Source organism: Protopterus annectens, chromosome 13.part0, assembly GCF_019279795.1.
Source record: "Protopterus annectens isolate FY-2018-M chromosome 13.part0, PAN1.0, whole genome shotgun sequence".
NCBI classification, from domain to species: Eukaryota; Metazoa; Chordata; order Ceratodontiformes; family Protopteridae; genus Protopterus; species Protopterus annectens.
In genome coordinates this window covers 192542672-192568729 of record NC_056747.1, presented here as the reverse complement: position 1 = coordinate 192568729, position 26058 = coordinate 192542672, and the positions used below count along the sequence as shown (strand labels likewise).

The 26058-nt window shown below is 46.2% G+C and overlaps 1 protein-coding gene across 1 annotated transcript in view; it reads left to right on the top strand.

Annotated features, from left to right (window-relative positions):
• Nucleotides 1-26058, top strand: part of MAU2 (MAU2 sister chromatid cohesion factor) — a 2634229-nt gene that overhangs the window by 1452657 nt on the left and 1155514 nt on the right. The window contains exon 10 of the mRNA XM_044090765.1: nt 4540-4643. Coding sequence (XP_043946700.1) covers nt 4540-4643 — 104 coding nt within the window. The remainder of the gene's footprint in view (nt 1-4539; nt 4644-26058) is intronic.

Below are 26058 nucleotides of genomic sequence, written 5' to 3'. Positions count from 1 at the left end.
TTCTCGACCTGTACACTTAGTTAGTCCCCTCTGGTACCAAAATTCAAAATGTTGACTCTTCAGAAACGTCTTCCGTGATAAGCCCCTCAGGCGTTAATGGTCATCTTAAATGTAAATGATGCTTACTTTGCACATTCCTGTAGAGGAATATTGCATTAGTTTTCATTTCAGAGCAGGTATAAGTCAATTTCAATTCTCTGCACTGCCCTTTGGCTTGTATACTCCTCCCATGGTCTTCACTAAGTGTTTAGCTCCTGTGATCACCTTCTGCAGAATGAGAGATTCAAATTAACCCCATCTAGATAGCTGCCTCATTCAAGCAGCAAGTGTCTCAAAGCTGCTTAAGGATCTGGACTTCCCTCAGTACCTTCTCACCTCTTTGGGATTCATCATAAATCTTTGAAAACCCAACACAGACCCATCCACCAGGATAATTTTCCTGGGGACTCTCCTGTATTCCTCCTTTCAAAAAGCTTTCCTCCCTCCAGAAAAGGTCTCCTTCCTGACTCAGTACTTCCAAAATGTTATGCGAGACAGTGCCTCTAATTCATGAAGTTCCTCAGAGCATTGGGCTACATGGCATCTTGTATTTTCATGATCCCTGTGGCCAGGCCAAGCAAGCATGAGGAAGCTCCAGGGGTACCTCAAGAATCTGTGGTGCCAGCATTCAGTCTCTGGAGACAGTAATTCAGCTGATCGCTTCCCTCAGGGAGGAATTTGCATGGTGGACATGTGCCCAGAACCTGGGACGCCCCTTCAAGTTCACTGCTCAGGGCCAAACTTTAACCACACATACTTCAGAGACCGCCTGAGGGACTCGTTTCTAAGGCCTTCATTCCCAAGGCAGATGGGAAATTCAGTTCAGAGACAAGCACATAAATTGGAAAGAACTGATGGCAGTTTAAATGGGCCCAGTAGCTTTCAAAGAACAGTGTAAACAGGGCGTCCTGCTAGTCAAAAACAGACACCACCACAGTCATGTGGTACATGAACAAGGAGGCACTCGCTCTTGCTCTCGACTAGCTATGCAGGTCCTGGAGACTGCTCGCTGTCTGAGGTTGCATCTCATGGCACACTACCTTCCAGGTACTCGAAACACACTAGCAGATCATCTCTGCAGGAACTTGGTGGATCCTCATGAGTGGCATCTGCATTGGGAAACATTTCTCAGCATAGTCCAGAAATGGGAATGCACACATATATACCTGTTTGCCACCAAAGATGATGCTCAACTGATGATAATCTGTTCCAGGAGCAAACTACCCACAACCTGGAGGACAGATGCTTTCTCCTTCATTTTGAACCACCCTTTCTTTTGTGTTCCTCCACTGCCTTTTCCATGGGTCCCCCTAAAAATTAGGAAAGGAGGCCCTAAGGTCATTCTGATAGCCCCAGACTGGCCCAGGCAGCACTGGTATCCTCTGCTACTAAGTTTAACCAATGAAAATCCATGGCAGTGAACTCAGAGAGTGGTCCTTTTGACTCTGATAGGGGGAGGTTTGTGCATCCCAACCTACAGACTCTTAAACCCACAGCCTTTATAATTCCCTAACATCATCCTCTGAGTAATACCCTAAGCAGACAAATTCAAGACATTATTGGAGACTAGAAGGCCTAGTATTAAGAAATCATACTCCCAAGTGGAAACGTTTCTCCCTTTGGTGTCAGCAGCAAGGCCTCAGTCCTATCTCGGCCAGTATGTCTGCCATTTTAGATTACCTGACTACCCTGGTTGATAGAGGCCTGTCCTTTTCTTCCATCAAAATTCACGCCTCTGCCATTCAGCCCACATCTTTATTTTTCCTCCTGTCTTTTCCCACACCATGATGAAACAATTCCTTAGGGGAGTGCTTCACATCAGACCTCCCAAGAGAGAACCCACACCTCCATGGGACCTCAATTTTTTGTTCTGGAAAAATTGACACTACCCCCTTTTGAACCGTAAGGTTCTACTGAATTAAAATCAACTTGGTTTCTGAGCTGCAAGCTCTCATGGCAGTGGAACCATTTCTCATATTTCACCCTGACAGTGCATCACTCAGGACTAATCCATACTTTTTGCCCAAGGTGGACAGACACATCCTTGAATCAAGCTATACACTTTGCCCACCTTCTTCCCCAAACCTCAGAACCAGGGGGAAGAGAATTCTTCACTCCTTGGATGTGCACAGACAGCTCAGCTTCTATCTTGACAGAAATCTTTCAGAAAGTCAGACCAACTCTGTGTCCTTTGCCATTTGCTCTAACGTTTCCAAACAGATAGTCTCCAAGTGGATTTCTCACTGTATTTTTTTTGTTTTTGTTACAGCCATCATGGTAAAAAGCCACCTGAAGCTGTCAGGACTCTTCACTAGAGCCACTTCTACCTCTGCTGCCTTCCTGAAAGGCGTCCCTGCCAAAGACATCTTTGAAAGTTGCTACCTGGTCATCTGTGCAAATCTTTACCAAACGCTACCACTTATTAGCAGGATTTGCCACTGCCATTATTATGTAGGGCATCCTCTTTCCCCATAATCTTCCTTCCACCCTCGTCTCAGTTTTGGGAATCATCCCACAAGTCAGGACTGCAACAGTGAAACACGAACGTAATGCAGTTGTGTACACTTGCCTTAACTGTAGATGTTGGAATGTATTCATTGTTGCAATGTTCTTTTCCTCCCTCCCTTCCCCCTTTTCCTACAGTAGCAGTCAGCTTCCATCTTCATTAACCAGAGGATCCCCTAGGTGTTTTCCCTGCAGGGCCACTTTTTCTACCTTTGATCCTTGCTTATGGTTCATCCTGGGGTCTCCTACCTTCTAGAGGACAAGAAACAATGTCATGATGTCAGGTGGCTCCATTTATACCCAAGCATACTGACTTACAGCTAGGTCATCCGCCAGCCATGTGAGGGAGATTTTTTACTCTGGTAGTCATGTTGGCCAAGGGTTTCCACAGCAAGAAATCCCAGAAGTCAGGACTACAACAGTGAATACTCAAATGTTTACATTTATGATATGTACACAACTGTACTTTCTGTATTCTTCCCCTCCCTTCCTCTGTTGCCATGAGTTCTGCATAAAATCAGGCAAAACTCTCTGAAAATCTTGTTGGTGACTCTCACTTGGCCCAGACAACATTGGTTCCTCAGCCTTTCTCACTTGGCCAGGGGCAGTCACCACAGTTCACCTCACCAGGTTGATCTTCACACACAAGATAAGGGATTTCTTGTCCATCCTCACCTGTCCTTACTTGAACTGATAGGGTTTTGATCTCTCTTAGGCAGTTGTTTCCTGAGGACGTGATCTGGGTTCTGCAGGAGGCCAGGAGAGAGACTACCAGAAAATCATGTGTCCATATGGAAAAGATTTTCTGTCTGGTGCCCCTCTTGCCATCATAATCTCTTGTCTGCGTAAGTTCCTCTGGTTCTGTCATTTGTGTGATTTGCTACATACTGGGTTGAGATGTTCTTCAGTTACTGCTTACCTGTGAACATTTTCTGCTAGTCTGCCTTTTGAATCCTCTGGCCACTAGGTTTGAGGTCAAGCAGTTTCTTAAAGGCATTTTTCGTATCACGCTTCCCAAGAAGCCTACTCCACCTTCTTGGGACCTCAGTTTTGTACTTGACAAATTGACCCAGATTCCATTTGAGCGCTTCTTTAGATTCTTTTCACCGTTGTATTTAAAGGCTGTTCTTTTGGGTCATAATTCTGCTAAGTATGTCTGATGTTCAGTTTGTCATGGCTATTTTCCTTTTTTGATCTTTTGGAGACTGTGTGTCTTTGTATGAGTCCTTTTTTATGCCCAAAGAGGTCAGTGAGTTCTCTCTGTCAGTTTATCTCCATTTCTTTTTTCCTTCTCTGTAGTCTGCCAGTGTGAAGGGCTACCACATCTTAGATTTGCATAGACAGCTCAAACATTTAGATAAAACTAAAGTTATTCATAACTTTGAGCAGCTTTTTGTTTCCTTAAAACCACTGCATCCTTAATTCTTTCTCTAGTTCCGTGTCAGATTTTGATAGAACAGTTCTCTTTGGGCTCCTGGACCCTTCTTCCTCCTCCCAAATGTAGTTGGCTGTAGTAATCTTAATATACAACTAAAGCTACTGCAGCAGTGATTATCATGATGAACATAGAACATTTGTGCAAGTTGAACTTAAAATAACAGTAAATGTTCGAATGATCACCACTGCAGTAATCACTCCCTCCCTCTATCCCCTTTGTTTTTGGAGTGTTTTTATGCCTGTTGTCCATTCAAGGCTCTGCTTCCCTCTGTCTGCTGGCAGGAATCCTCTGAAGGATTTCATGTCCAAGCTTGTCTTTTAGTCAACTCTGCTGTAGATGCTTGACAGTTTGGGCACATGGAAGGTGCCCTGAAGGTTTGAAAACTGTCTGTTGTTGTTGGCAGGATATAACCCATATATCTAAGGCTATTAGCAGCAGTGATCATTCAAACATCTACATTTATGGTAAGTTGTACTTGCACAACTGTACTTTCATATTGTGATTATCCCTGTCTGTTTTTCTTGTCTTAACTGATTAAATTGTTCTTGTCATTCCAGTGTTAGATTGCAGTCCGATTTTGTCGTCCTTTCAAGTAATATTACTGGAACACATAATCATGTGCCGGTTAGTGACGGGACATAAAGCAACTGCACTTCAAGAGGTTAGTACTAGATTTAATTATGTTTAGCATCTGGTTTTGCATTCATTGTTTGTTCTAAAGCTTTTAGTTGTGTGTTGCCCTACATGAAAGTAACCATGCTGATGCATTACTTTGTAAAAGTGAAATAAAGCAAGTGTGCATGCTTGCCTTACATTAGTTTTTGCCACTAACCATGCTGAGGAAGCAACGTGTACATATTAACTCTGGTTCATGCCTTTAAATAACTATTTATACCCTTTTTTCCATTTAATTTCTTTGCAAGTGATTTGAGAATGGAATCTTTCTGTGCTGCAGCTTTACTAGAGGCAATAGTGAGAGTCTTAAAACTCCAACTCATTCTTATCCCTACCAACTCAACTCAAACTTAGTGGTGACATTCATCCAAATCTTGGCCTTGCAGTTGATAACCACCCAGCAACTCCCCCTACAAGTCAGGTATACTATCTAATAAATACTTCCTCTAAAAGCTCTCACCTGTTGCTCCTTAACATGAATCTCAAGAGCATAGCTAACGAGGTACATGAATATCATGTCCTCCTATTCCAGTGTTGCAGTATTCACTAGCGGGTTTACCCTTCCGATCAGCTTGTCCCGCCAGGTTTCCAAAGCTTTTCCAGTTCCAGAAGGTGCGTAGGATGTCTGATGTGTTGGCAGGTATGTGGGCCATAAATGTGACGTCTACGCACACCGGCCCTTAGAACTTTTCAACCGCCAGCCACACATCAGGTGCAGACGTCGGATCAGTTTCGTATCAAGGTAAGTACTCCGTTAGGGATTATTTCAGTCCTTTTTTCTAGTGTTATAGTCTGTTAATGTCCGGTAAGATCAACTATGGTTGCCAAATTCCCTATAAAGACCCCCACGACCAGTGTCTCTCTTGTTTGGGCAGGGATCACGATTATAAATATTGCACCATTTGCAAGTCATTCGTCCCTAAGACCCTTTGTCCTCGACTTCAGGCCTTAGACTTGTACCTTGAAAACCAGCGCCTTAGAGCGCTCTCTGTGTGGAAGCAAACTCCGCCCCATCCGAACCTCCCAGGAAGAGGGCCAAGACCACGCGGCTATCTACTTCACTGCTCCTCCCTTTGCTGATTCTCAGCCTGTAGCCGTGGTCAGCTTGGCCAAGGAACTGGCATCTGCCACTTTGGATAAAGCGGGTACCTATCAGGAGGCTGCACAATCCAGAGCGGACAACACATCCGGGGAGGATGTCCCGGTGCCTGATTTAGACGCCAACGCCTGGGGAACCAGTAACTGAGATGGGCACTTCGGACCAGGCCTCCACTGTTCTTTCTGTGATTTCCAGGCCTACCCCAAGCCAGACGCCCGCTAGACCTACAAATAAGAAACAAGAGGCATATTCCATCAACCCCGGAAGCCTTGCCCAACTGGCAAGCCTTCAGCCATAGCCTTTACAATTCCTTTGTGGCCCTTGGGCGTACTGAAGACCTTCCTTCAGCTGCTCCACCTCTACTCAGTCCTCGGACTTTCCTGCCTGAGGGAACACCTAGCCACCCTGCAGAGGAGGAATTGTCTCCTCAGAGGACTCCTTGTCCTACTCTTCACAAATTTCTTCCCCTCTAGGGTATGGATCTCTGGAAGAAGCCTCTGCAGAACTCTATTCCCCTGTGGAAGACCTTACCTTAGGGGACACAGTTAACCTTATGAAAGAACATTTTAAATGGGATTGCTTAGACATTTCAGAGGCCCAAAAAAGATTTTGACTTGATCCAAATGGGATCTCCTAACCTGGCTCCTATTCCACCTGTCCAGCCTGCCATCTTAGATGCTTTTGCTGCAGCATGCTTGAACCCAGATTCCCAGCCATCTGCCTCTAGAAGGGCAGACAGATTATACAGGGTACCTGATGCAGCAAAATTCTTATTCAAGTGCCCCCCCCAGCAGACCCTGCTACTATTTATGTTGCTACTGATAAGGCTACCACACTTCTCCCAACTACTACTGTCCTGTCTGCAGATAGACAGCAAGGTCATGGAGAGGTGGGGTAAGAAGATTTATACTTCTGCTACCCTGGCTTTTAGGGCTACAAACTACCAGTCACACCTGGCCAAATACTCCTTGGCTTTACTAGACAAAGCTTCTAAAGATGTCCGTGATATTCCTGACTGTGCTACAAAGGCATCCCTGTATAACCTGCATGAGCTAATCTCTCAAGTTAATAAGCACTCTCAGGTGTACTTATGATGCAGCTGAGGCTTCTGCCAGGTCAGCTGCATCTGCTTCTGTGGAGAGATACTCTGGCTGCATCTTCAGTCCCTCCCAGATTACGTACAAGACCAAACTCTTGGATGCACCCTTGGTTCACTGTGCCCTTTTGGCACCAAGGTGGCTGACCTTTTCAAGTCACTACAACAAAAAGGGAAAAAACTTCAAGATTTAAAGCATCTCCTTGTCTTTTCAATCCCAACGTTCCAGAGAAACTACTCGGCTAAGACAGTTCATGAGGATAGCTTCCAGGCCCTCTGCTAGGTCTAGAAGACCCCACAAAAGACAATTTACTCAACCTAGGGACTCCTCAGACAACTGCCCAGAGACCTCGCTTTCCAGAAAGGGCAGGCAGTGTCTGAGTGTCTGCCTCCCTTTCTTCCCCCACCTCCTCCCACTATACCTCTATCTTCCTGTCTCTCACTCCCTCCCTGCATGGACCCTAGTGACATCCGACAAATAGGTTTTGTCATTCCTGAAGGAGGGTTACTTCATGTCTTGGATCTTTCCTCCTCCAAGACTACCCATCCCTCTTCCTTCCCCCTCTCAAGGGTCCCTCCTACCAGAGGTCCTAAACAAACTGTTACTGCAAGGCACCATAGAGCTAGTTCCCCCTTCAGCTCCTGGGAGAGCCTTCTACTCTAGAATCTTTTTGGTGCCCAGGAAGGAAGGACCATGGAGACCCATCCTAGATCTTTCCCATCTGAATCCCTTCTTCAGGATGATTACACTTCCCATTCTCTTTCCCCTCCTTCCACAGGCCTTCATGGTGACCCTGGACATAAAGGAGGCCTACCTGCACATCCCCATAAAACTGTCCACCAGAAAATTCCTCAGATTCAAAACAGACTCCTTTCATTTTCAGTTCAGTTCATTGTCTTTTGGTCTCTCCACTGCACCAAGGGTATTTTCAAAATGCCTAGCCCCAGTCATTGCTTATTGCAGGACAAGGGGAATGCAGATTTTCCCATACCTAGATGACCTCATTCAAGCAGAAGACAAACGAGCCCTCCTTCCCCACACAAAGCTCCTGCTGCCTTCTCAAGGGTTTCTCATAAGCTTCCCTAAATCCCAACTAAATCCTACACAAGACATTGTCTTCCTAGGATGCAGAATCATGACCGACCTCAGGATGGCCTTCCTACCAGAGGAAAAAGTACTTTCCTTGAGCCACAGTTTGCAGTCTGCCCTCCTCTTACCCGTCCTGACTGCAAGTGAATCCCTCAGACTTCTTAGGTATGTGGCAGCCACTATTCCCATGCTACCTCTTGCAGGGCTACACATGAGGAAAATGCAGTGGTATCTGTGCTCAGTATGGACCCAGCACTCTCACCCCCTCGAGTTCAAGATCCCAGTCTTCCCCTTCCTCCAACAGGAACTGAAGTGGTGGCTGGTCCATGTTGCCCAGAACCCGAACCTCCCTATGCAAATGCCCTCCCCTTCCCAACTCATGCACACAGATGCATCAGATCTGGGCTGGGGAGCCACTTATGGACACAAGAATTGTGCAAGGCTTGTGGACAGACAAACAGTCGCATCAACATCAAGGAAATGTCGGTCATTCTTTTTGCCCTGCAGGCCTTCCAGCCTTTCCTTGGACAGGGTATCCTGAAAATCTTCGCAGACAACACCACAGTGATGTGGTACTTGAACAAGGAAGAAGGGATAAAGTCCTACCTCCTCTGCAGGCTAGCTCTACAGGTATGGAATCTGGCTATCACCTAGGGGATCTCCCTCCAGGCAGCCGACATCCATTCCCAGCAAAATTGTCAGGCATACTCACTAAGCAGAACTGCCTCAGACAGTCATGAATGGATGCTGTCAAGACAGGTTTTCCTAGAAGTTCTTCGTGTTTCACTGTTTAGTCATTACATTTGGGTTATCTGCTTGCAGTAGCCCTCAGTTGGCCTGATTAACAAAGTCTTGGGTCCTGTGTCTGTTGCTGTCCCTTCTTCCATGACGTCAGGTCGTCGGGTATAAAACATGCAGCCGACCCCATTACATCAGTCGTTCTTGCCGTGCGGTGCACAAAGCAGAAGCAGTTGGCAAGTGCCAGTCGGCCGACTCCTGAAATTTTCATTTTCGAGTTTCAGAACCAAAGTCTTCAACTAAAGCTAAGTACCCCGTTGGGGAAACTTTTTCTTGCTCCTTTGCGATGTCAGTAAAAGTTAATAATTGCATTACTTGTGGAAAGCAAATACCTCACAAAGATTTTCATTTGTACTGTATTCCTTGCCTAGGCCCTGACCACGACGTACCTTGCTGTTGGTTTTGTGCTTTATTTAATCAGCTCACTATTCGTCGTCTGTATATTTTCGCTTCAAAATATTTCGGTTCTCAGTTTAATTATCCAGAAATGTCATTGGTTAGCCACCAGACTACCGGGATTCGGAAAAAACCCAAAAGATAAAGATAGAGACAGGCCGCCGAGGTCCAAAGCTGCCGACGACGCTTCTCCTAAGCCAGTCACCAGTTCGCCGGTACTCAATGAGGTGCTTTCGCAGCCCCTGATACCTGCTACTTCTGACTCGCAGGCCTCTACTGAGACCCATTTGTAGTCCAGTATGCCGCAAGATGCTTCAATTGTTGAACCTGCGGATGTCTCTACCTTAAATGGGTCTGGAGCCGCTGTGCAGGCACCGGCTTCTGAGGGTGTATTCAGGCCTACGGACCTGCATATTAAACCGATGCCTCCTCCTTCATTTAGGCCAAAATCTCGAACCATGCCCAAGAAACCAACGCCCAGGCTTCTATGCCTAAAAAGCAAATAAGAATGGCTGAAAATCTTACAACTCTAATCAGGGGAAGCCAACCTCCCCCTTCTAAGAGACCTAGGACTGAAGTCGTTTATGAATCTTCTGAACAGGATTCTGATTTTTCTGCTTCTTCTGATCTGGATTTGCCCTTATCTACTTATGAGGATTCTGATGCAGAGGACTCTATTCCCTCTGCTTCCCCTCCAGAAGATTTTTCTTTTGGTGATAACTTACATATTCTAAGGGAGCATTTCCAGTGGGAAAGCCAGGATTTTTCTGATTCAAAAAAAGAGGCTTGGGTATTTCTTACTCCTGCCTCAGCATAGGCCTTTAGCTGTACCTCCTGTACTAGACATTGTTGATGTCTTTTCAGAATCTAGTTTGGCCCCTGATTCTTTGCCTCCTGCTCCCAGAAAACCTGACAGATATTACAGGGTTCCTGATTCTCACAAGTTCCTTTTTAAACATCCTATTGCAGATCCAGAGACTATTTCACAGGGACCCAAGGGCATTAATGCTTCTACTGCTAAAAATCCTACCCCCTCTGATAGAGACTCTAGGGCGCTGGATAGATGGGTAAGAAAGTTTATTCTTCTGCAACCTTGGCCATTAGGGCTTTAAACTGCCAGTTTCATATGTTAAAGTATCAATAGCATGTTATTGGATTGCTTAAACAGAATACGATACTTCCTGACTGTGCTGAAAATAATTACAGGATTTAATGCATTCTGCTGTACAGGTAGGAAAACATACTTTGCAATATGGATTTGATTCATTAGAGGCCTCTTGCAGGCCTGCTGTTACTGGGTCTGTGCTCAGAAGGCATGCTTGACTTAAGGAGCAAGGATTGCCTGATCATGTTAAAGCTAAATTGTTGGATGCTCCCTTAAATCAGGACCGCCTGTTTAGCAACAAGGCTGAGGAAGTTCTTAAGAGGGAAGATAAAGCTAAATCTATGCAAACTGTTAAAGATTTCTTACAACTTCATCCTCCTAGATTTAGTAGGCACTGGCCCTCTAAAATGTGGTCCTTTCCAGCCCCTTCCAGGTCTTAAGCCAAACCCAGACACAGCAGAAACCCCAGGTTTCAGTCCCAAGGGACACACAAGACTAAGCAATGGGGCGTTTCCGCATCCAAACCTGGGAGTAGTAAGACTCCCCCCTATGGAAAACTGTCTCAATGACTTGCTTTTAAAACTTCCAAGCACTTCCCACCTGAATGCTCCTTTAGGCGGAATGATTGGTCTGCAGGCTAAAAACTGGGAGCTCATTACCCAGGACAAATGGGTTTTAAATAGTGTCCCAAGGATACAGATTTCATTTACACACATTACCAGCACCAAGCGGGTGGCCAGATCTACCCCCAAATCAGTGGGCAGAGGCCCAAAATCAAGTACTCTCTCTCTTAAACATGGGGGCTATTCAGTTGGTACCAGAAGAGGAAAAGGGACAAGGTTTCTATTAGAGACTTTTTCTGGTATGTAGCAAAGGTAATACATGGCGTCCTATCCTGGGCCTTTCTATTCTAAACACCTTTCTGGTGATTCCAAAATTCAAGGTGCTGACTCTTCACCATCTGCTTCCTATGCTAGACAAGGATGCCTGGTTGGCAACACTAGACTTAGAAGTATACCTGCACGTCCCTATCAGGAAGTCTTGAAGAAGATACCTGCACTTCAAAGAAGGCTACATGCACTATCAGTTCTCTGCACTGCCCTTTGGCTTATCTACTGTGCCCAAGGTATTCACAAAATGCCTAGCTCCAGTCATTGCATTTTGCAGGCAAAGAAATATTCAAATATACCCATACCTGGATGATTGTCTAATTCAGGCAGAAAGCAAAGACATTCTTATGAATCATCTGGCCTTTGTTCAAAGGGTACTGACTTGACTGGGGTTCACCATAAACAAAAAGAAATCCCACCTGGTACCCTGTCAACAAGTTATATTCCTGGGAGCAAGCTTGTATACAACTTCCCAGATGTCTCTCCTCACGCCAGAGAAACGGATTCATTTGGCAACTTACTTCAAACAAGTGGGCACAAAAACCCAGCTATCTGCAAGGCCAATACTGCAAGCCTTGGGGTTCATGGCCTCCTGCATTCATCTAATTCCATATGCAAGGCTGCATATGAGGAAACTACAATGGTATCAACATTCACAGGATCTAGACACAAGGATTCCTATCGTACCTTGCCTATGCCTCGAGTTCTTTTGGTGGGCGGAGGCCTGCCAACAAAACAGGGGACTACTATTCACATTACCCCCTACCGCCCAAATTTTAACAGACTCATCAGACTATGCATGGGTGGGTGGGGGGGGGGGCTCACCTGGCAGGGAAGTGCATTCAGGGCAAATGGAACTCAAGTCAAATGCACCTGCACATAAATCAAAAGGAAATGTTAGCGGTACAGAATGCTCTGACAACCTTCAAGGATCACATTCTTCCAGGACAACTAATGGTAAAGATGGACAGCACCACTGTCATGTGGTACATAAACAAGCTGGGGGTGCACATTCTTACCCCATCTGCAGACTAGCCATGCATTGTGGAACACAGCTTTGAGCTACCAAGTGAATCTACAAGCTCTATTCCTGCCAGGAAAACTAAATACACTGGCAGACGGATTAAGCAGAAACCTCATGGACCCACACGAGTGGAAACTGGAGCCAAGGATTTTCAACAAGTTGACAAGCAAATGGGGGAGCCCAGATATAGACATGTTTGCCTCCCCCCAGAGCCATCAACTGGACAAATTTTGCACAAGGGTTCTCCATAAGCAAGCTTGGAAAGTGGATGCTCTATCTTTCAGCTGGAAAACCTATCGGTTTATGCCTTTCCTTCCACTGCCCCTGCTCTCCAAGGTGCAACTAAAGATCAAACAGGACATGCCAAGGACTATTTTAATTGCACCAGACTGGCCTTGCCAACACTGGTACCTACTCCTGCTCATTGTCATGCTTGGCTCCATGGCACCTGGCTCAGACTCCTTCCCTGTTGTCTCGGCAGGAGAACCAGATTCTGCACCCACAGCTGCAAACCCTGAACCTAGCAGCCTGGCTAATAACCTAATCTTTCCTTTACATCCCTCAGTAAATCAGTGATGGATATAATTTTGGAGGCAAGGAGGCCTAGTACTAGAAAATCTTATGTTGCAAAATGGAAAAGATTCTGTGCCTGGAACCAAATCTCAAGGAATGAACGCAGCAGTGCTCAATTTACCTCAAATTCTCCAGTAGTTGACTGAGATGCTTCATAAGAGCCTGTATTTTTCCTTCATCAAAATTCATGCCTCAGCCATTTCAGCTCATTATAGCACAGAGCCTCCACTCTTCTCTCACCCACTGCTCAAGCAGTTCCTCAGAGGTGCCAAAAATTTTAGGCCACCCAGGAGAGCTCCAACTCCAGCCTGCGATCTTAACTTTGCCTTGGAGAAATTCACTCTGCCTCCTTTCGAGCCAGCTGCTACTGCAGATTTAAAATTTCTTTCCTGAAAAGCAGCTTTTCTTTTAGCAATCATTTATGCAAGAAGGGTGTCTGAATTACAGGCCCTTATGGCCGTGGAACCTTTCATAATCTTTCATGCGGACAGGGTGTCCCTCAGAACCAATCCCTCCTTCATGCCCAAGGTGCTATGCAGTGTGGCAATTAATCAGTCCATTAATTTGCCTACCTTCTTTCCTAACCCACAGAACAAAGGGGAACGAATCCTGCACTCTTTAGATGTGCACAGACAGCTTAGATTCTACTTGGACACGACTAAACCTCAAAGGAAATCTGAACAACTGCTGATGGCATTTGCTGCAGGGACAGAGGGGAAAGCCATTTCAAAATGGATAGGCCACTGCATTCATTTCTGCTGTAAGCACCATGGAAAACCTATCCCACAGGGCATCAGACACCATTCAACTAGGGCTACATCTACCTCTACAGCCTTTCTCAGAGGCGTCCCTACTAGGGACATCCTAGAAGCTGCTACCTGGAGTTCTGTACATACTTTCATCAAGCTTTATCATTTGCCAATTTTTTTTAAATCTAGAGCTGGTTTTGCCACTGCAGTTTTGCAGGGCCCTTTGGGAATCTAACCAAATGTAATGACTGCAACAGTGAAACATGAAGAACATAGTACAGTTGTGTACACTTACCATAAATGTAGATGCTCGAGTGTATTTACTGTTGCAGTCCTGGTTTTCCTCCTTCCAGCCCCCTTCTTTTGGCTATACCTCTGCTCTCACTTACTATGCTATAAAAGCTGTTTGGTGTATTTGTTTTTTTTGTTGGAGGTATATCCTGTATTTATAGATTTGATTGCTTCCCATGAGGGGGCATCTGACATCTGGGGCAAGAAAAACTGATGTAATGGCGTCGGCTGCATGTTTTATACCCCTGGCGACCTGACGTCATGGAAGAAGGGACGGCAACTGACACAGGACCCTAGACTTTGTTAATCAGGCCGACTGAGGGCTACTGCAAGCAGATAACCCAAATGTAATGACTGCAACAGTGAATACTCTACCATCTACATTTATCTTGTGTACACAACTGTATCTGATCCAGAGGTGGGGTATTCCACAGATAGACCTGTTTGCCCTCTGCACAAACAGGGAACTTCAGAGCTACTGCTCCAGTGCTCACGACCCCAAGGCATTGCAAACAGATGCCTTCTTAATGTCTTGGAGGGGGAGATTCCTGTATGCCTCCCCCTCCTTCTGATTCAGTGTCCTACTGAAAATTCAGCAGGACTCACCAAAAATCTTGTTGGTGACTCACTACTGGCCAAGGCAGCACTAGTTCCCCCTACTTCCTCTCCAAGGGCAATCACCACAAGTTACCCCCCTCAGTGGATCTAATCACACAGCACAGGGGGACCCAGATTCACACACAGTGGAGGTTCTGCACCTCTCCCTGTGGCTGATAGGATTCTGATTCCCTTCAGACACCAGGGAAATTACATTCCATATCTGTTTTTTTTTACAAAGAATTCTGGTCTACTGGTCTTTTGGAGGGTTTTCTGCTCTTTTGATCACTTGCTTCAGACTAATTTGTTTCAGAAGTTAATTTTTCTGACAGGTTTTTGTGAGGTATTTTCTGTGTAAAATTGGGTATTTAAGATAAAATACATTTTTAATGTCATGGTTTGTTTTATGGGGCTTAATGTTGAGTATTCTGAAGTGGACTTGGTCTTTACCACAAAAGTTATTTTCCAGTTGGGTTAAATTCTTGTCTGAGCTGTGTTGATCACTTAACCTTTTTTATACTGTACACAGTATGCATTCCTTTTTTGAGGTTCCTTTTTTTTTTTTTTTTTTTTTGGGAAGAATTATGTTCTGGATATGCTTAAATTTGTGAGTGGCCTAGGATAAGTTTGTTGGATGATTGCAGTCATGGAGGTAAAACTTTGTCACTTAGTGAGAGGTCACCTACTCTTCCTGCTATATGTCTGAGACTTGTTTCTTGGCTAGGACGTGGATCAGGATCCTGGTAATATTGTCAATCACTCTCCCAGCAACAGGAAGAAAAGTTATCTGAGAAGCTTCAGTATTAAAATTAGCTTCTTCCTTGCTTCAGCCATTGATGGCTGATTCTTGCTATGGCCATCAGTTCCTTAGGCGGCTTAATCCCCCACCATGGCCCCTCTGGTATTGCTCCTGTGGATGCCACTATCGACCGGGAGCACAGCATGATGTCCTTCAAGGATGCATCTGCAGTCCTTACAAATGGGTTGTCCTGTCGTCAGGCAGCCCTTCGGTCGGCCGAATTCCAAAGTCTGGGTCTGGCTTCGGCTGGTGTCGCACTTCACCCGACGTCATTGTGGCAGTTTTTCGGGTATAAAGGCATCAGCTGACGCCATTTTCCTCCGTCTTTCTTGCCGCGTGGCGCCCGAAGCAGAAGCTGTTCGCAAGTGCCGGTCGGTCAGATCCAGAGATTACTACTACCGAATACTACTTCGAAGACTTCTATAAAGCTAAGTACCCAGTTGGGGACTCTTTCTTGCCTCAGCCGATGTCAGAGAAAGTTAATAATTGTTTATCTTGTGGGAAACAAATACCTCATAAAGATTTCCACTCCTATTGCATACATTGCCTAGGCCCAGACCACGACGTAGCAGCTTGTCTAGCCTGTGCTTCTTTTAACCGACGGACGCTTAGACGTCACTCGGACTTTGCTGAACAGATTTTCGGCTCCGATTTTGCCTACATTATGCCGTCGGATCCTCCGACTACGCAAATAACCAAAAAAACGCAAAGAAAAGGACCGACACTCGCGGTCCGCGGTTTCGGCTGAAACCGTGGTTAAGCAATCCACGAGTGTCTCGGTTTCGTCCGAAACCGAGCAAACGGTTCTTTCTTCAGCCGATAACTTGCCTTCTACCGAGGCCTCTTCTGTACTGGTAGATACGGCTTCTGAAATCCAGCCTTCTGCTACGATTTCACAGGATTTATCAGACACCATTCCACTAGAGATTTCTACCCCTGCACGTGGAGCTGCTAGGCCTCCTCCAGCTATGTCTATTAAGGCCTTTGCCAGGGCCAAAGCAGCCAAAACTTCCAAACCTGTGCCTGCCAAGCCCCCCTCTCACAGGCCCAGCACCAGTTCCCATATGCTTTCTTTGGCACAGGATCTCATCACTTTAATTCGTGGATCCCAGCCTCATCCAGACAGGGCCTCTCTCCCTCCTCCAGAAAAGAGGCCTAGAGCAGAGCCCCCTGAGCCAGTAGCCACAGATGATTCTTCTGATGATTCAGATCATACAGACCCTCGTGGGGCTTGTTATTCTCCTTACGAAGACTCTGATGCTGAGGAGTCCATCCCTTCAGCCTCTCCTCCTGAGGAATTTTCCTTTGGGGAAACCTTGCATGCTATGAGGGAACAATTTCAGTGGCAGGGCCAAGTTTTCTCACACTCTAGAAAAAGGCTTAGGACCTTTCTACACTTACGACAGCATAGGCCTTTAGCTATTCCTCCAGTTCTATCTGTTGTTGATGATGCATTTAATGATGCTTGTACTACTCCTGATACTTTACCTCCGGCTCCTGCTAAACCAGATAGGTACTACAGGGTCCCGGACACGCATCACCACTCCCATGGCCCTAAAGCTGTAGCAGCTACTTCTTCTAAAAACCCCCTACCCTCTGATAGGGAATCCAGGTCCTTAGAGAGATGGGGTAAAAAAGTTTACACCTCTGCTACTTTGTCAGCTAGAGCTTTGAACTGCCAATTTCATATGATTCAATATCAAGAGTTTATGCTTGACCAGTTGACTAAAAAGCTGTCCTCTGAAGAATCTTTAGATAAAAAGTATGTTCAAGAAATGTTACATAACATACAGCAGGTTAGTAACCATTCTTTAAAATGTGGCTATGATGCACTGGAGGCTTCCTTTAGATCAGCCATGACTGGCACAGTTATCAGGAGGCATGCATGGTTGAAAGAGCAGGCATTACCAGACCATGTCAAATCTAAGCTTTTGGATGCACCTATGGACAAAGTCAATTTATTTGGTGCCCCCGCACAGCAGGTTCTGAAAAAGATGGAAGAGAAAGCAAAATCTGTGCAAACAGTAAAAGATTTCTTACAAGTTCAACCTCCAAGGTTTAGCAGGAATTGGCCCTCCAAGAATTGGTCCTTTCCGGACTCCTCTAAGGCACAAAGAGGCAGGAATAGGCGCTCTAGAGGCAGAAACCAATCCAGGGGTGCCTACAGGGGTCGCCAGTGGCAGGGTAACAACCAACGAGGCACGGATACAGCCACCACCACTACAACAGCTCAATCACAGTGACTTGGCGGTGACACCGCCTACCAGGGACCAACGAGAAGCACCCTTAGGCAGAAAGCTAACATTATTTTCAAGAAACTGGCACTGCATTACAAGAGAAAAATGGATTTTGCAGACTATAGACAAAGGTTACAGGTTCCATTTCCATACATTACCAGGAAAGAGAGGAATACCAAACCTACCACCCTCTCAAAGGGCAGAAGCTCTAAAACAAATATCTCAATTATTAAGAATGCGTGCTGTGGAAAAGGTACCATTTCTGGAGCAAGGGAAGGGATTTTACTCCATCCAGGCTCTTCCTGGTACCAAGAAAAGAAAACAAATGGAGGCCTATTCTAGATCTGTCCGCTCTAAACACATTCCTCATTGTTCCAAAATTCAAAATGCTGACCCTACAGCAGCTTCTTCCCATGCTGGGCAAGGAGTCTTTGCTGGTAACTCTAGATCTCAAGGAGGCATACCTGCACGTCCCCATAAGACCAATTTGCAGAAGATACCTCAGATTTCTTGCAGGATCAGAGCATTATCAATTCTCAGCATTGCCCTTTGGCTTATCTACTGCGCCCAGAGTGTTCACGAAATGCCTGGTATCAGTAATCGCTCATTGCAGACTTCAGGGAATTCAAATCTATCCCTACCTGGACGACTGCCTGATACAAGCGGACAACAAAAACAAATTAACAGAAGACTTGCAAAGAGTCATCTACCTGCTACAAGCCCTGGGATACACAGTCAATACAAAAAAAGTCAAGGCTGATTCCATCCCAAATAATAACCTTTCTGGGTGCAGAACTGGACACATCAAAACAAATGGCATTTCTAACTGCAGAAAAGAAAGAGCAACTTCCTCTCTATTTCTTGGCATTAACAAAACAGAGCCATCTAACTGCAAGAAAAGTGCTACAAGCTCTAGGCTTCATGGCATCCTGCATAATTCTGGTCCCTTATGCCAGGCTTCATATGAGAAAGCTACAGTGGTACCTAAAGAATTTGTGGTCTCAGCACAAGCACAGCCTAGAAACCAAAATTCCAATGATCCCATGCCTGAAGCAAGAGTTCTTATGGTGGGCTCAGGCCTGTCAAACAAACACAGGACTGCCCTTCTGCAAAAGTCAACCAAGACAAACTATCACGACAGATGCCTCAGACCTCGGTTGGGGGGCACACATGATGGACAAGTGCATTCAAGGCCCATGGACTGAAGACCAACTGCATCTGCACATAAATCTAAAAGAAATGATGGCAGTAAAATTGGCAATCCAGGCATTCAGACCTCTTCTCCACGAAGGCCAGCTGTTGATAAGGACAGACAACACCACAGTTATGTGGTACATCAACAAACAGGGAGGCACACACTCATACCCCCTATGCCGGCTGGCACTAGACCTATGGGATGTGGCTCTGAGCTACAACCTTCAGTTACAGGCAATTTATGTACCAGGGAAGGAAAACATCCTAGCAGACATATTAAGCAGAACTACAACAGATGCCCACGAATGGATGCTGCATCCGGACATCTTCAAAGCCATCACAAGAGAATGGGGATTACCACAAATAGACTTGTTTGCATCCCCATACAATCACCAGTTGAAGAAATTCTGCACAAGGACTTACCACCCACTTGCTTGGAAGGTGGACTCCCTATCCTTCAGTTGGAAAAGCCTGTCAGCATATGCATTCCCACCACTTCCTTTGATGCACAAGCTGCTTCTCAAGATCAAAGAGGAACGTCCGAGGATCATTCTGATAGCCCCAGACTGGCCAAGACAACATTGGTACCCACTGCTGAGGAGCATGTCCCGGGAACAAATATGGAAACTGCCCCTGACCCCATTACTGCTGACACAGAACAACTACAACATTCTGCATCCAAACCTAAAAACTCTGCAGCTAACTGCCTGGGACATTACATGACAGACATTAACCCAAATTTATCCCAAAGGGTTAAGGACATAATCCTGGAGGCTCGTAGACCTTCAACACGGAAGAATTATGCAGCAAAATGGAAAAGATATCTCATCTGGAGTGCTGCAAAGGGGCAAGATGTGACACTGGTGAACATAGCCAACATCCTGGAGTACTTGGCTGAGCTCTACCACACAGGCCTGTCCTATTACTCCAAGATACATGCATCAGCTATTTCAGCACAATACAGCTTGGATCCTCCTGTCTTCTCGCATCCTCTGCTCAGACAGTTTCTGAGGGAATTAAAATGTAAAACCTCCCAGGAAACCTCCATTGCCAGCATGGGACTTGAACTTTGTGCTAGAAAAACTGACTCTACCTCCTTTCGAGCCAGCAGCTACAGCAGACTTGCAATACTTATCCTGGAAAACTGCCTTCCTGCTGGCAATAACTTCAGCAAGAAGGGTCTCTGAACTACAAGCATTAATGGCAGTACAACCCTTCCTGATCTTCCATCAAGATAGTGTCCATGAGAACAAATCCTACTTTTATGCCTAAGGTGGTATCCAGAGTCTCTTTAAATCAGGCTATCCACCTTCCTACATTCTTCCCCAATCCACAGAACAGGGGAGAAAAGCTCTTACATACCTTGGATGTACACAGGCAATTACGCTACTACCTGGACAGGACAAAAAACAATAGAAAAACTGACCAGCTTCTGGTAGCTTATGCAACAGGAAAAGAAGGAAAACCAATTTCTAAACAGACAATCTCCAAGTGGATAGGAAATTGCATTAGACTTTGTTACTCCTACCATGGAAAGACAACTCCAGAGAACATCAGGCCTCACTCCACAAGGGCCACAGCCACTACCACAGCTTTCTTACGAGGAGTGGCTACCAAGGACATTATAGAGGCTGCTACTTGGACCTCCGTGCACACATTTGCCAGGCATTATAATTTACCTCTATACTCTAGATCCCGTGCTGGCTTTGCCACTGCTGTTTTGCAAGGGATCCTGACTACACCATAATCTATTCTCATTACCTCCTCCCCTAGTTTAGCTATGGTATTCTACCCATTTGTAAGGACTGCAGATGTATCCTTGAAGGACATAGTACAGTTTTGTACCTACCATAAATGTAGATGTCCGAGAGGAATGCATCTGCAGTCAGGATTACCCACCCTCCTTCCCCTCTGAGGTACTCCTAGGGTATTTACCAATCTTCAGCTAGCTTGGGGGGGATCTGTTATGGTGTATTTGTTTGTATATATATGTACATACATGTTTATTTTGTGTGTTTGCTCTCTACTATTTGGAAACTTTGGTATTTATCCAAATTTAGCCTACCAAGAGGGCACCTGGCATCTGGGGCAAGAAACACTGAGGAAAATGGCGTCGGCTGATGCCTTTATACCCGAATAACTGCAGCTATGATGTCGGGTGAAGTGCGACACCAGCCGAAGCCAGACCCAGACTTTGGAATCCGGCCGACCGAAGGGCTGCCTGACGACAGGACAACCCATTTGTAAGGACTGCAGATGCATTCCTATCGGACATCTACATTTATGGTAGGTACAAAACTGTACTTTTTTCTTGTCCTAACCCATCAGAAGCACAAGGGAAAAGAGAGAAGTGTTCCTGTTGGCTAAGAGCTACCTTGGGAAGCATGTGTCCCCTTAGGCGAAGATGTTAAGTTGGGGATGGAGGGAGGAAAACCAAGACTGCAACAGTGAATACACTCTAACATCTACATTTATAGTAAGTGTACACAACTGTACTATGTTCTTCAAGTTTCACTGTTGCAGTCATCACCTGTGAGAGGATTCCCAAAGCTGAGGAGAGGGGGTGGTAGGATTAGTAAGAGACCTAGGAGTGGGTCCGCATGCCTTGCAGAACTGTAGAGGCAAACCCTGCCCTTGCCTTAGAAAATAGAGGTAGGTGGCAATGCGTGGTAAAGGTATGGACAGAAGGTCCAGGTGGCAGCTTTCAGGATGTCCCTGGTGGGAACTCCTCTGAGGAATGCTGTGGAAGTGGAGGCTACCCTAGTGGAATGGGTTCATATAGCCTTAGGGAAGTTTCCCATGCAAACTGTAGCAGACATGGATACAGTGTGACATCCATTTGGAAATGGGCTTCCCCTTTGCCCCTTGGGTAAAGCTGACAAGTAGTTGGTCTGTTTTCCTGAAGGGTTTAGTATGGTCCAGATAGTATCTGAGCTGTCAGTGCATGTTTATTGAGTGCAGAATTATTTCCTCCTTGTATTAAGGGTTAGGAAAGAGGATGGGTAGATGTATGGCCTGGTTGAGAGTTACATTAGATACCACTTGGGCATAAAGGAGGGATTAGTCCTCAGGGAGACGCTGTCTGCATGGAAGATGATGAAGGCCTCAGTGGCCATCAGTCCTTGAAGTTCTGAAACCATTCTGGCTGAGGTGATAGCCAGGATAAAAGCAGTCTTCCAGGAGAGGGATCTTAGTTCTGCTGAAACAGCAGGTTCGAAGGGTGGTATAGTTAGTTTTTCCAAAACATAATTCAGGTCCACCCAGGCTGGCGTGGGAGGCCTTCTAGGAGGTCTGATATTAGAAGCCCCTCTGAGGAATTGTTTAATCAAAGGGTGGGAGAACAGGGGCTGATCTTCATGTTTCACTGTTACAGTCATCACACTTGGGTTATCTTGCTAAGGGTAGCCCTCAGTTGGCCCGAATACCAGAGACTTAGGATTTCTGTGTCGGTTGCTGTCACTTCAGGACTGATGTCAGGTCGTCAGTGGTATAAAAACAAGCAGCCGGTGCCATTACTTCAGGCTTTCTTGCCGAGGAGCCTGAAACACGAGTGCCAGTCGGCCGCTACCTGAGTTTTCATTACCGAAATTGAATCAACTTGGTCTTCTAAAGCTACGTACCCTGTTGGGGATCCTTTTTTCTTGCTCTAACCGATGTCAGAAAAAGTTAACAATTGTCTCGCCTGTGAAAGGCAAATACCACACAGATTTCCATTCTGACTGCGACACCTGTTTAGGCCCAGACCAACAACGTACCTCGCTGTTGGTTTTGTGCTTTGTTGAACACCCGAACTGTTCGGGCCCTTATTGTAGCTAAATACTTTCGTTCTCGAGCTCTGTATTCCGGAATGCCTTTGGTAAGCTATCAGACTACCGATCTTCTAAAAAAAATTAAGGATAAAGACAGACACAGACCGCACTGGTTCAAAACTGCCGACGATGCTTCCGTTAAGCTAGTCGCCAGTTCGCTGGTATTCGGTGAGGTGCTTTCGCAGCCCCTGATGCCCGTTTCGATGGATTTACAGGCCGCTACAGAGACCAGTTCGGAGTCCGGTATGCCACAAGGCTCCTCTTTGACTATGGAACATGTGGATGTCTCTATCTTGGATGGGTTCAGAGCCGCTGTGCAGGCACCGGCTTCTGAGGAAGTTCTTTGCAGTACTGATATTCAACACAAACCGACTGCTATTTTCTCGTTTTCAGATGTTCTTCGTGTTTCACTGTTGCAGTCCTCACATATGGGTTATCTGGCTCCTGGTAGCTCTGTCGGCCCGAATACCTGAGTCCTTGGTATACGACGTCGGCTGCTGCCTGTTGTAAAACTGGTGTCAGTAAGACAGGTGTAAAGGGAGGCAGCCAACGCCATTTCCTCAGTCATTCTTGCCACGGAGCCAGAAGCAGATGCAGTTCGCATTAGGGCCGGCTGTTTACCTTCATTTTGCTTTCCAACTACCAAGTTGAAGACGCCTTCAGATAAATACCCTGTTGGGGATCCTCTTTTCTTGCTTTAACGAATGTCCGATAAAGTTAATGACTGTCTCGCTTGTGGAAAACAGATTCCGCACCGTGATTTCCATTCCTATTGTGTAACTTGTTTGGGCCTTGAGCACGACGTCCCTAACTGAGATCTTCATGCTTCCTTTAACCCGCGTACTATATGCCGTAGCGCTAAGATTTTGTATAAGCATTTTGGAGTCTGGCCTAAGTTCGTCAGTATGGCATCTTCTGGTCTCCCGACTTCAGATATTCCCAGGAAACGCAAAGACAAGGACCGCCACAGGCCTAGGGTTAAATCTTCTGATGCACCGATGAAATTGGTCGGCAGCACAGTGGTAGTCAGTGAGGAGCTTTCGCAGCCCCTGCAGTCCCCAGATTTTCAGCCGCAAGCCTCTGCCGCGACTTTTATGGAGTCCTCCATGCTGCAGGCTGCCATTTCGTCTTCAGACACTCCGCCTATCGCCGCCTCAGATGGGTTTGGAGATGCTTTGCAGGCACCGGCTTCTGACGCCTCTTTGACATGAAACCAGAACCAGACCGATTACCTAAGCTCAGACTTCTGCAGATGCTAGGCCTCCCGAGTCCCTCCATATTGCTAGTAAACCTTCGAGCTGCAAACCTGCTCACAAGCAGGCGTTGGCCTCCCCTCCTGTACCTCAGTCCCAGTTGGTAAAGATGGCTATTGATCTTTTCCTAATTACGCCCCCCCCCCCCCTTCAAAGAGGGCCAGGGAACTATCTCCTGATGTTTTGTCTTCCTCAGATTATGAGATTTCCAGTATGTCTGCTGGTGAAGAAAGAAATTCTCAACTTTTTTCTGGCTTTGAGGATTCTGACGCTGAGGAATTCTATCCCTTCTGCCTCCCCTCCAGAAGATTTTTCCTTTGGGGATACTTTGAATACTCTTGGGGAGCATTTTAAATGGGAATGTCGGGATTTTCCACAGTCTGAGAAAAGAATCGGGGAACTTTTAGATTTGCCACAGCACAAGCCTCTGGCTATACTTCCAGATGTCCTTCAAGGATGCATCTGCAGTCATCACATATGGGTTGTCCTGCCTCAGGCAGCCGGATTCCAAAGTCTGGGTCCGGCGTCGGCTGATGTCGCCCTTTCCCCGACGTCAGAGCGCCTGGGGTATAAAAGCATCAGCCGACGCCATCTTCCTCAGTCTTTCTTGCCGCGTGGTGCCCGAAGCAGAAGCAGTTCGCAAGTGCCGGTCGGCCAGCTCCTGAAATTCAGCTAAACCGAAGACTTCAAAAGCTCAGTACCCCGTTGGGGACTCTTTCTTGCCTCAGCCGATGTCAGATAAAATTAATAATTGTTTAACTTGTGGGAAACAAATGCCTCATAAGTATTTCCACTCTTACTGCCTCACCTGCCTAGGCCCAGACCACGACGTCTCGGCCTGTTCAGCCTGTGCTTCCTTCAACCGACGCACTCTTAGACGTCGGGCGGAGTTTGCAGAGGAATTCTTTGGGGCTAGTTTTGCTTACAATATGCCGTCGGAGACTCCGACTTCACATTTAACAAAGAAACGGAAGGACAAGTACCGACACACGCGGGCCGCAGTTTCGGCTGAAACCATGGCCAGCCCTACTGCAAGTGTCTCGGTCTCGGCTGAAACCGAGTCCTTGGTACTTCCGACCACTGAAACCATACAACCGACAACCTCGGCCCCGGAGGCCCCTACTGTATCGGTTATTGAATCTCCATTAGAAACTGGTGTCCTGGAACCTTCCGACACCATTCCTCTAGACAAAACTACACCAGCACGTGGTGCAGCCAGGACTCCTGCATCCATGTCCATAAAGGCATTCTCTAGGGCTAAAGCTGCTAAATGCTCAAAATCTTTGCCTCCCAGGGTTATCCCTCAGGGACCCACTACAGGTTCTCAGATCCTTAGTCTAGCAGAGGACCTTATTTCATTAATTAGGGGCTCACAGCCTCATCCGGACAGGGGCTCTCAACCTCCTACAGAAAAAAGGCCCAGGGTTGAGCCCTCTGACCCCCACTCCTCAGATGAGGCCTCTGATGGCTCTACTCTCTCGGACTACCAGGAGGAGGCTTTTTCGGCCTACGAGGATTCTGATGCAGAGGAATCTATCCCTTCGGCCTCCCCTCCTGAAGAGCTGTCCTTTGGGGAAACTCTGTACACTATGAGAGAGCATTTCCAATGGCAGGGCCAGGAATTCTCTGATTCCAGGAAGAGATTAAGGACCTTCTTGCATTTGCCTCAGCATAGACCTTTGGCTATTCCCCCTGTTTTGAATGTCATTGATGATGTGTACTCTGAGTCTAGCACAACCCCTGACACTCTTCCTCCGGCTCCCGCCAAACCCGATAGGTACTACAGGGTCCCGGAATCACATCTTTTCCTTTACAAGGCCCACTCTGCTGATTCAGAAACTATTTCCCAGGGCCCTAAAGGGGTTGCAGCTGCCACTACAAAAAATCCACTCCCCTCTGAAAGGGAGTCCAGGGCTTTAGAGCGATGGGGTAAAAAAGTGTATACTTCTGCTACCCTTTCTATGAGGGCTTTAAATTGTCAATTTCATATGATTTAGTACCAAGAGTATTTGTTAGATGAATTGCATAAAAAACTGTCTTCACCTGAACCCCTAGATCGCAAATCACTTCAGGATCTGGTACATAACTCTCAGCAGGTTAGCAACCATTTCTTGCAGTGTGGTTATGATGCATTGGAAGCTTCATGTAGGTCAGCTATGACAGGTGCAGTCATACATAGGCATGCTTGGCTGAAGGAACAATCTCTGCCAGACCATGTTAAAGCAAAGCTTCTTGATGCTCCACTGGAAAAGCAAAAGTAATTTGGTTCCACTGCTCAGGAGGTCTTAAAGAAATTTGAAGAAAGGGCAAAATCTGTACAAACAGTCAAAGATTTTATGCAAGTTCATCCACCAAGATTCAGCAGAAATTGGCCTTCCAAGAATTTGTCCTTTCCAGACAC